This window comes from Pygocentrus nattereri, chromosome 1 (assembly GCF_015220715.1).
Source record: "Pygocentrus nattereri isolate fPygNat1 chromosome 1, fPygNat1.pri, whole genome shotgun sequence".
Classification (NCBI taxonomy): domain Eukaryota; kingdom Metazoa; phylum Chordata; class Actinopteri; order Characiformes; family Serrasalmidae; genus Pygocentrus; species Pygocentrus nattereri.
Genome location: NC_051211.1, coordinates 10,528,737 through 10,540,779, shown reverse-complemented (window position 1 = coordinate 10,540,779; position 12,043 = coordinate 10,528,737). Strand labels below are relative to the sequence as shown.

The following is a 12,043-nucleotide window of genomic DNA, read 5'->3' as shown; positions in this document are numbered from 1 at the left end:
GAAAGAGCAAAAACCTCCATGCTATTAATCTTTACCCAATTTACACAGTACAAAACCAAGGCCTAGTGGGCACACCACGTACTTTGCTACTCCTTTCATGATACTGTGCTGTGCAAAGTACTGAAGAACAGGTGAACATCGATGAGCTCTCCATGGTGCTGAAACTACTCCACCACACTAGGAATCACAGTCTAAGATTAATTGAAAGGCCTAAATGGCACAAGAGCCTAAAAAATGTTGCCCCCTCTTTGCTGAAGTAACAGCCTCTACTCTTCTGGGAAGGTTGGAACCTTGCTGTGAGGACTTGATTGCATTCTGCCACAACAGCATTAGTGAGGCTGATTTGAATGATTAGTGATGATCACCACAGACCTGTCCATGGTGATAACACTGTTACTACACTTTGAATATCATTGGAAATTGTATTAGCTGTTACATTTTACTTTATCCTTAATATCCATCATGGTGCACTCTTCAAGGTTCTGAAGCACTGGTAATCACTGAGGAGCTGTCCATGGTGCTACCAGTCAATGGCCCATGGTGCGTCCATGAAGTTCAAAGCACAAAGCTGAGGCCTATAAGGCCGTGGATAGTTCATTGTTGCAGCATTAACTCTGCTCTTTGTCATTATCACTAGGCACTGAAGTGCTGGTAACCACTGAGGAGTTTCCATGGTGCTAATTCACCAAAGCACTGTTATTACGTGGCACTATGAAGTTCAAAGGCATGTTCAATTCCATTATATCCACCGTGTCCTTTTCCTGCCTGTCATGGCCAGATAGAAGAGAAATCAAGAAGGATAGAGAGCGAGGTCCCCTGATGACCGTTTCTGGCGATTTTGGTTGAGCTCCTGTCCTGCAATCATGTTCAGAATTAGCATGTAATGCCTCTATGAAACATACCATGTCCGTGTTTGTCAAATTGCCCTGAGTGATGCGCCACGCTTCCCTTTGCCCTGCTTAACATGAGCCGCTCTGATTACCGGCCTGCGCCCTTCGTGCTGAGGACTTAATGAAGTGAGAGTGACACAGCGACGTGCAAACAGAAGGCAGGCAGCTCATCCCGGACCCCCTCGTCTCTGAGATAATAATGTGTCACTCTCCCCCAACAGGAGGGGAGTGGTAATGCCCACCACTAGTGTTCTCCATTTTTGTTGCTCCTTTCTTCCAGCACTTATCCTGTTCCTGGTTAAGTCAATGTTTGCCTTATTGAAAATGTCTTTAGACTTTAAACCTGTTTCTCTCTCTGTGAGGCAGTGTAGCACTGCATGGAGCTCAGTGCCCAAACTTTCTTAGAGACCCTCCCATGCACTGAATTCTCTTCTCATGAATTTACATCTTCTATGTGGATGTTTTAGGAACAGTGCAAAATAAATCCCTAATTTTTAACTTTATTTACAAACCCTATAAAAGTTCATGGATACAGTTGGGTTTCACTTTTAAAGTGTACATAACAAAGCAGTATTAATTATTTCTCACTCATCGCTCATTGAAACAAGCAGAGCAATTCTGCTCATATGCCGATTCTCAGTGTTTAATTCATGCCATTTGGGTTTGTGAATACATTTTTAAAAAATAATTTTCATTTAAAACTAATTTTTCAGCCTTTTTTTGCTTGAAAGAAAACTCAAGGGTGTAAGAGGGGTGTTATAATGCCCTTTTAACATGCTTATTAAGCCTCCTCAAGCCATAGCTGGCTGCTTATTACTTCTTTATTAAGCAATAACTAAGCATTTGTTTCAGAGCACTTTATTTGTCTGTAATACATGAAAACATTTTGGTGTCCACTATAATGCCATTAATAAGCCAATAGCTGTTTATCAACATATCAAGCCAATAATTACACTCAAAAATACAAAAAGGTAGAAAGTGCAGCAGAAGGGGTGCCATAGAAAAAAACCCTGTTAATTAACAGTAAAATCCTGTTTTTTTAATGATATTTAAAAACTGTAAAATGACAGTTATTTAATTGAATGGAGATATTGCCTTTTACTGTGACTCACTAGTTCAGCTAGTTATTCTGACATACTGTATTTTACCATAGTAATAACAACAGTAACAACCATCAAAGTGAAATGCAATTGTCTGTAAAATAAAGGTAAATTTAGTTTTTGTAAATGTATCTTGTGTTTCTGTAAATTAACAACAGCAGTGGTAAAATACAGTGTATGTATGGTCAGAACAGGCACTGACTATTATATTTTGCAATACTTGGACAGTGAAATACCTTTACAGTGTGCTAAGTAACTAGGTGCTCACTGCTACTTTATTAAGTAAACTAAGCATTTCCGGAACACTTTTACTTGCGTTACATATCATGACTTTTTTTTCTGATGTGCTTTTTTATCCCCATTAATACTTTAACACTTTATCAAAAATTGGCTCAAAATAAAGAGGTAAAATGATCCTTTTATTCTAAAAGTGAAGATTTCTATTTACAGATGCATAAGAGGGTGTTGACTTCTAATGGATTGGCTTTATCTGAACAGGAGATCTGTATACTGTGCTTATTATCAGAGCTTATACTTTATACCAAACCTGTTAGTTGGCAGCTCATCAGACTGTCTTAGCAAAGCACCGTCATCCTATCAATAAATGATGTCCAGCGATGATCTGCTGGTTAATTAGTAGTTATTGGATCAATATGTTAATCAGCCATTTTTGGCTTAATAAAGCTTCATCAGGACATTTTATTGGAAATGAAAAAGATTGTGGTGTATAATAGACAACAGTGCTGTGGAAATGCTTTATTCACTTTAGTTACAGCTTTATAAAGTAGTAATGAGCAGCCAGTTGGCTTGAAAAGGCTTTACAAAGGCATTTAAAAGCCTCTGTATGCTGAAGAGTCTCAGGTACATTTTTTTCATTTCATGACATCAAAACAAATGGAAGAAAATGTGCAGACTCAAAGTTTATGTATGAATGTAAAAGAAAATGTGGAACTTGCTATGTAATTATTATGTTATTACATACATATATTGAAGTAATAATAAATAGTAAAATTAATATAACTACACTTTTGAAAACGATGATTCTTCAAGGGTTCTTTTAGTCAAGAAAATGGTTCTATACAGAACCATGACCACTGTGTATGATTATGGGGTTCTTCAGTAAAGCAAATGGTTCTGTATAGAACCATGAACACTGTGTATGATTAAAGGGTTCTTTTAGTCAAGAAAATGGTTCTATATAGAACCATGAACACTGTGTATGATTAAAGGGTTCTTTTAGTCAAGAAAATGGTTCTATATAGAACCATGAACACTGTGTATAATTATAGGGTTCTTTAGTAAAGCAAATGGTTCTGTATAGAACCATGAACACTGTGTATAATTATAGGGTTCTTTAGTAAAGCAAATGGTTCTGTATAGAAGCATGAACACTGTGTATGACTATAGGGCTCTTTTAGTAAAGAAAATGGTTCTACATAGAACCATGTACAGCACATTGTCCTTCAGCCTAAAGAACCCTTTAATCATGCAAAAGCTTCTTTGAGAGTTCATGGTTCTATACAGTATCATCTTCTTTGCTAAAGAACGATGGAAGATATGCTAATAGATAGATGCGAGTTCTAGCTCTACTTGTAAGGGTCAGTGTGCACCTCCTGGCAGAGAAGCAGTCAGTAATGCACACTGCTGGCCTGCATAGTTCATGGACTATATAAAGCTTCATTCTACTGTTTGAACCCAAAATGAAGCCTGTTGTATTATTGATAGTGGCAGAGCCGCCCCAGAGCCGCAAAAGAGCTGTTTTTCCAGCCAGAAGAAGGTCTGAAGGGTTCTTCTGATCACACAAATGCATTGTAGATATTCTCTTTCTCCTCCCCTCTCCTTCCCTCTCTTCCTCTCTCGCTCGCCCTCTCTCTCCTATTAATCGAGATGTCTGTTTAATTTGTCTGTTCTTCATTGTGCTACAGTGACATGTTCAGCCTGGTTACAATCACTGTCACACTATAAAGGGGAAGCCGAGTGGAGGAGAGAGGAGAGGGAGTGTGGAGAGGTAGATGGAGAGAGAGACAAAAGAACTGAGCTCATTACTGTTCCACAAGAGCAGTACAGGCCTGAGCGTATTAGCTTGGTGCCCACAGCACTAGAAAGATAACAGATTACCGGCCAGTTTAATCGACCTACGCTCACTGGCCATTTTATCAGAAACACCTACCATGCACAGCACTGTGAAAAAGTCATGTATTTTATTTCCATTTGAAACAGCAATGAAGTTACACATTATTTTTTCTTTTAGCATCAGGAATGAAGCACAAAACATTTAAAAATCTGCAGTGATATTTTTCCACACCTCCAAAGTTCAATCTTAGAAGTTGGTTGCATTTTTTCTTGATCCAAGTAATCCCAGTCACATTCTGAGATGCTGGAGTGGTCAGTCCATTGTCTCCAGTTATTTCACTCATTTTCATTTGACTTTCTCTTTCTTTATACAAGATTATACAACAGTTATTTCCAGCCACGCAAGCTGATTGGTTGAGAGGCGTTCTAATTGTGCTGTTATTTCACCATAACATCACAGGCTTTTCACAAACACTATGAACCCAACACCATTTGCCAAACTAAATGGGCTGTAAGACGCTTCACAGACTGGCTGGAAGAAAACAACATTAATACTGATCTGGCAAAAACTGACAAAACTGTGCTAAACTTGACATTGCGGCAGTTTTCTGGTTCAGTCAGTACTTCAAAAGGCGAGGCTTGCAGCCTAATGTGTGGTGAGTGAGCGGAGTTCGTTACTCTGACAGAGCAGCGAGCTGCTTGTTAAGGAACTATAATTTGGCGGAAGGACCTGTGAACATTAAAAGATATTAAACGCTGCGTTCACAGCCCAGCTTATTCATTTCTTACTTTATTTATTTAATTGTTGTATAAAAGCAATAGAACACTCGAGGTCGTGTGTTATCGCCAATAACATCACGGCTGTGATGATCTATGGCAACCAAATCACAGTCATGATGTTATTTTGTGATAACACATTCCCTCTCGTGTTCTGTTATTCATCAATGGAAAGAGACCACCACATGATCACCTCTGAGCAGAAATATTATTTGGGTAGTGAACTATTTTCAGCAGTGAGACCAACATGGTAGTGACAAATGTGGTGCTGGTATGAGTGCATCAGGCACAGTAGTGTTGGGGTTTTCAAACACTGTATATACCTACTATCCACTTTATTAGAACCCCCTACCTTGTAGGTGTACAGTTGGGGACTGTAGCTCATTTCCATCTAAAATAGGCATCCTCTATAGCCCTACATTAGAGGTCAGCTTCTGACCACATGACCACTATAGATATTTTTCCCCCCCAAAAAATTATATCCACCGCCTAAACATACCTGGTCATGGTGGTCTCTTCCATTGATGGGCTGAATAGGGGGTGGTTGACAGTACCATCCAAGAACCATCATAGAACAAAGTGTGTAATAGAAAAGAACATCCCAGATATCATTAAACCACTGAGTTGAATGGTTTGGGATGGAGTCTCACCACAGCGCTCAGATGAGATTAACCACCACAAACCAGACTAAATGCTTCACAGAACTAAGCAGTGACCCTGAAACTCTGGCCTGCAGCACACTGACCTCAAACCAGCACCCATGGCAGTGGACAGCCCCCAGTTAATCCACACCACCACTGCATCCCAGAGGCTCAGGAGGTGCACTTGAGCTTCATCTCTATTCTGCAGCGGCCATGTAGAATGACCTCTCTGTGCTTGGAGCTTAAGCTACAGTTAAAATTTGATTGAGTTAGAGAAGCTGAAAGAGTTGAAAAATACAACTTTCCTCCTCTCACAGAAGCTAACCTTGGGGAGTAGCCTCAATGGGGAGGAGTGGCCTTGCTCTTTAGGAGAGAGAAAGAGCAAAAGAAAGAGAGACAGAGGCATTATGTTGGGATACAGTAAACAGCCTTTAGGGCACAGTGTATAGTGTAGGAATGTATGAGATAATGTTGGGATATAGTGAATAGATTTTAGGGCATAGTGTATAGCATAGGAACATAGGAGATAATGTTGAGATTTAGTGTAAAGCCTTAGAGGCATGGTGTATAGCATAGGAACATTGGAGATAATGTTGGTATATAGTGAAAAGCCTTAAGAGCATTGTGTATAGGGTAGGAACACATGAGATTACACTGGGATATAGTGAATAGCCTTTAGGGCATAGTGTATAGCATAGGAACATGTGAGATGTTGGGATATAGTGAAAAGCCTTAAGAGCATTGTGTATAGGGTAGGAACACATGAGATTACGCTGGGATATAGTGAATAGCCTTTAGGGCATAGTGTATAGCATAGGAACATGTGAGATAAGGTTGGGATATAGTGAAAAGCCTTAAGAGCATTGTGTATAGGGTAGGAACACATGAGATTACGCTGGGATATAGTGAATAGCCTTTAGGGCATAGTGTATAGCGTAGGAACATGTGAGATAATGTTGGTATATAGTGAAAAGCCTTAAGAGCATTGTGTATAGGGTAGGAACACATGAGATTACGCTGGGATATAGTGAATAGCCTTTAGGGCATAGTGTATAGCGTAGGAACATGTGAGATAATGTTGGGATATAGTGAAAAGCCTTAAGAGCATTGTGTATAGGGTAGGAACACATGAGATTACGCTGGGATATAGTGAATAGCCTTTAGGGCATAGTGTATAGCGTAGGAACATGTGAGATAATGTTGGGATATAGTGAAAAGCCTTAAGAGCATTGTGTATAGGGTAGGAACATAGGAGATAATGTTGATATATAGGGAAAAGCCTTAAGGGCATTGTGTATAGGGTGGGAACATATGAGATAACGTTCGCTATATAATGAATAGCCTTGAGGGCATAGTGTAAAGCATAGGAACAAAGGAGACAATGTTGGGATATAGCGAATAGTCTTTAGGGCAGAGCGTATAGTGTAGGAATATAGGACATAATGTTGGAATGTAGTGAATAGTCTATAGGGCATAGTGTATAGCGTTGGAATATAGGGCATAGAGCCTGAATTGAGACAGACAGAGTGTGAGTAAGAAAAAAAACGAGACAGCGAGACAGACAGGGGAGGGGGTGATGGGGGTGAAGGGGGGGATACTCAATTCCCTCCTCTATTTCATCATGTTTCTCCACAGATATGGCTAATTCTCCTTGGCTCACTTTCAATACAGAGCCATTTCATTATTCACACCCCCCCCCGCCTCACGCACACACACCCGGCTGTAATGTTTGACTCCCTCTCCTTGGTCGCTCTCCTGGGGACGGAAACAAAAGTTAATTGAAATAAATGAACTGGGGAGTGAATCAGAGTTGATTACATCTGCGAGGTGGGAAGCAATGTTGATTACAAGCGTAGAGAGACAGAAAGAAAGACCGTGTGAGAGAGAGTGAGAGAGATAGATGGAGAGAGGGAGAGAGAGGAAGGCAAAGTGGCAGTTAATGAAGGGACATGCTTGTCTGTTGCCTTTAGAGAAGACATCACAGCCTCTCTGATCCTCTCCATCCTCGGAACGACTGCGGATTTGACCACCACATGTACGATTCTGCTCTTTTAAAGATTCCTCTTTTTAATTTCGCTCATCGTTTTTTTTTTGTTTTTTTTTTATACAAATACATGTTTTTCCATCCAGGAAGTAGAGTATTATTTCTCATACCTTGGAATAACTGTACAGTATATAAAATTAGTACCACAGATACTATACATAAGAGAGGGCAGCAAAGGCCGGGGACGAGGAGGAGGGGGGTGTTTTGGAGCAAATGATTGAAATGTTGGAGAGCGTCCTCTCTAAATGATCCTGCTGTGCCATGATCGGCTATTAATGAATGGCTATTAAATAAGACATAGATTGTTAGCACCAGACAGGCCTTCTGACATCTGTGCATTCTAAACTATTATTTCCATGTCTGTGCTACATCGCTGAGCACCATTAAGCTCCTCCCCTTCCTCCGGCCTCTATCCTTATCTCTCGGTACACAGCAAGGTCAAAAATAATAACATACAAATACATAAACGGTTTCCGTAGCACCACAGCAGGACACAGAACAACACATTTTCATACACAGGACCAAAAATTAGACATGTGACACAAAATTAAAGCACTCAACATAAGAAAGCAGGTTTAGGATCAAGAACTAAAACTAATGTTTGAGGGTTTAATAATAAAAAAAAATCACCTGAACTTTGCTCTGCTGTCAATATAAGATTTTAAGAGAGTTCGAGAAGCACCAACAGTAAATTAACTCTCGTTAACTAGGGTTGAACTGGAGTTGGGGCTGCACAATGCATCACTTATTACTAGTTCTTTATTGGCCTCTGCAATACTGACATCACGAAAGGCTGCAACATGCAAATAAAGTTCAAGATTAAATGATAACTTTATACTGGAAAATAATAAATAAATAACAAAACTTGTATTCAGGCAGTGTCCCAAGACTACTTTCAGAACTGTAGTGCAACTGTGACACATTATCAGTTCAATAAAGTTTCTATATTTTATAAATCTGCATACATCGCCACTGGCAAACAGATATGTAGAGTAACTTGGGGGGAAGAAGTCCAGGATAAATTGTCTCAACCCTCAAATTCTGTGTTCTCACAAATCAGATGACAGGCCCAAATCTAATCTTGACACATTTACTGAATGGCTAAGGTCTAATTTATTCTATTCTAACGTCAGCTGGATGGCTGCATTCATGGATTTAAACGATTTTTAGGGGTAATTTTTCAAATTTTATTCTGTCATAAATAATAGATAATAGAGATCTATGCCTGTATATTAAGTCGTGCAAGAAAGTACATTACAATATGACTATGGGGGCTGTGAAAAAGCAGTACGTTAGTTTTTTAAGAGAAAAAACAAAATATGTCTCTGCTGTTGGAAGAAAGTCTCGTATCATATTTTTGTTGTTTTTTTTTAGTTTTGACATCATTTGAAAAAGCCAGCTGTCCTTTTTTTCCTGAATTTCATGCAGAATGGACCAAAAGAAACAGCCCAAAATGACTTGGAAAAAATGCCTGGTTCCATTCTCTTGCATTAAAAGCAAAGTAGGTTTTTTCCTTTTTCTGTAAAGTTACCATTTTGGAGATACAAGGTTTTCTTCTGACAACAGCTATATATCATTTTTTTTAAAACTAAGGCCTTTAGGTTAAGAAGACAGGTTAAGAAGTGATTTTCCATGAATCAACTTTCAAATCAGGCCTTTTTTATCACCATGAAGAGCAGCACAAACAGACTTTAACACTGAATGTAGCGCGCCAAACTGCCAGTCAACAAGTAACATCTGTGTTATAAGGGTAAATTTAGGACAAAGGACAGATGGAAAATCGCAGCTTATGTGATTTAAAAACTCCAGCGGTCTCCACTGCAAGATGTATTGCAATGTCAAAGTGCAGCAGTCTAATCACAACACTAGATACATGCGTATATTGTGTAGCAAAACAAAACCAGGGAAATATGGACCCATGAAAGGGTAACATGACTCAGCCTGTTAAAAAAATGACAAACAACCTAAGTGATGAGGCCACTTTACACATTAATGAGCCTCTGTTCTTCGTTTTGGTCGTGACTCGTCCTGTGCACAAACCTGCTCTGCTTGGCGAGAAGCGTAGGCAGCGTTTGACATCATTCATTTATGAGGACGTGCTGATTAAAGATGAGTAACACTGCAAGGCTGACGTGTGACAGAAAGCATCTACGAGAACAATTAACCAGATCCGGGCAGCATTTCCTTGTCAAAACTGTTTTGAGGTATAACTCTGGTGCGGCGCTGCAGTCGAGGCAAGGGAGAAGGAAAAAAAAAAAAAACGGAATATTTACTCTTCGACGCTGAAGGTGATGCCTCAAGTGGTGAATTAATTTAAAATCACATTACTAGCACATAAAACAAACAACAAGCAATCCACCCCACAGACAATAAAGTCCGCCGCTGCACCTTGGGCTAAGTGGTGTCTGCAACACGGATGACGGGCAGGCCCCGAATGGAAGATGATGCGTCTGCCTTTCAATGTCAGTTTCAAGTGTAGAGGGCCTATTAATTCTAGCCAGTCATGTCACATAATTCACACCATAGGTGAGCAGAGGAGAAAAAGGAATCAAATTAAACGTCTACACGGACGACTTCCCTTTGATAAATGTGCTTGGTTCTCCCAGGAGGGCTTCCTGGATGGTTTCTTTCTAGGACCACTAAACGTGGCATGTCCTAGTGGACGCTGCAGAGTCACTTTACAAAATAAAAAAATACATGCCCCAAGTCCACAGCATACACTTTACATATATAAATATCGGCGAGGCACAGTCTTGACTCTTAATCCGCAAAGCTAGCCGTTGAAACAAACGGGTCCGAGCTGAAAGCCAAACTTCTGGTTGTTACTCCCAAAGTCCGATGCGGAAACGTCTATGACAGGGAGCAGCTCTGATCTCGGCGAGTTGATCTCCAGCACTGTCCTCTCCTGGCCCTTGCGCGTCTGTGAAGAAAAACACATCGAGGACTAGATTAACAGAATTCTATAATGCCGTCTCAGTGCTGAAAGTAGATCACAGCCATGTAATATTGCGTATCTAATACTGGAACCACATTTTGTTGAATATAGATGTACACTTCAGCGCATGCAATGTCATAAAAGCAATACAATACAATGTTAGACTGCTGACTAGAGTTCAAAGTCAAAGTCAAAGTGAACTCAGACTATAAAACAAGGAGTCCACAGTGTTTCTCCAACTCCGATGTGCAAAACAGAACATAAATATAATATAAAAGCAAATGGACACACACAAACACATACACACACACACACTAACTGCAGAATATAGGAGGAGGAGGACAGTGAAGGACACAGCACCTCCACACTTTTATCCTCCGCAGGTTCAGCCCAACACCACACAAAGGTTAAGACAGAAGATATGAGTTCCAAAAGTGTTCAGACAGCCTGTGTGTATGCTCAGGAGCTCAAGGGTCCTGATAGGCCAGCATGTTGTGTGTATGTTCATATACAGTGACGCAGGACGATACTGGAGGAGACGTATGTAAGGATTTGGTCAAATGACATGTTGACATAAAACATAAAAAGTGCTCTGTGCAAAAGTTATAGCACATTTTATATTTTATTTTCCAAGACGTTAATGCAAATAAATAAAACCTCTGCAAAATCTCACATTTAGGTGTGTTCACCGTAGAGGATGTGTTAACCTACTGTTGCTCAGTAATTCAACAAACCGAAGGTGTTCAAAGTTTGGAAAAATATTAGGCCGATGTTTAGAACTCCAATCTTACAAACTGATGTTAGGTGATGCGTTTATTGTGCTCTGGAAGAGCTGAATGTTTAGCCGACGCTGGACTACTGCCATCATGTTATTCATTTTCCTGCATTTAAAATAATCCTTACATTTATCTGTAATGCTAATCTCAATTTCTAGATTTTATATTTGGTCATTGCCACAATTCACACACCAGGGAATCCCTACTTATATTCTCAAGTCAAGTCAAAGTTTATTTATATAGTGCTTTTTACAGCAGGTGTTGTCACAAAGCAGCTTTACAGAAAAATCCAGGTCCAAGCCCCCATGAGCGAGTATATCATCAGTATAAGATAACATCAGTATAAGACACAGAAAAGGGCAAAAGCAGGAGAAGCAATGTCTATGATTAAACAATGCGGCAGTATCATCGGGGGGTCAGTGCTGTACAGGTAAGGTTTTCACAGCGTTGTACAACATATACTAATTTTATTTAAGGTCCACTCACAGCATAAGCCATAATTCATTTTACATGACCAATTTCAATCTCTCTTTAACGCTTAGAATTAAACAGGCTGTTTTTGTCACTATGGCTTTAAGACGGATGTATGTAAATGACCTCTATTCTGATTGGCTGCCTTGTATTGTGCTTTATTTAAAGTTCAGGCTGAAACACTCCTTATAACCTTAATGTAAATGCTGCAGGCTGTGTGTAGGCCGACAGTGTGTTTGTGGGAAATGACTAGTACACACAGTGTTTATTTACTACATTCAACTCATTTTTAAAAAAATGGTCTTATGTTACTGCAGTAAAATCACTTCATTTGCT

The 12,043-nt window shown here is 39.7% G+C and overlaps 1 protein-coding gene across 1 annotated transcript in view; it reads right to left on the bottom strand.

The window, feature by feature from the left end:
• Positions 1 to 9,001: 9,001 nt before the first annotated feature.
• col5a3a (collagen, type V, alpha 3a) overlaps positions 9,002 to 12,043 on the bottom strand; it is a 146,908-nt gene continuing 143,866 nt past the window's right edge. Inside the window, exon 67 of the mRNA XM_037543870.1 lies at positions 9,002 to 10,445. Within this exon, the coding sequence (XP_037399767.1) occupies positions 10,299 to 10,445 (147 nt within the window). The 3' untranslated portion in view covers positions 9,002 to 10,298. The remainder of the gene's footprint in view (positions 10,446 to 12,043) is intronic.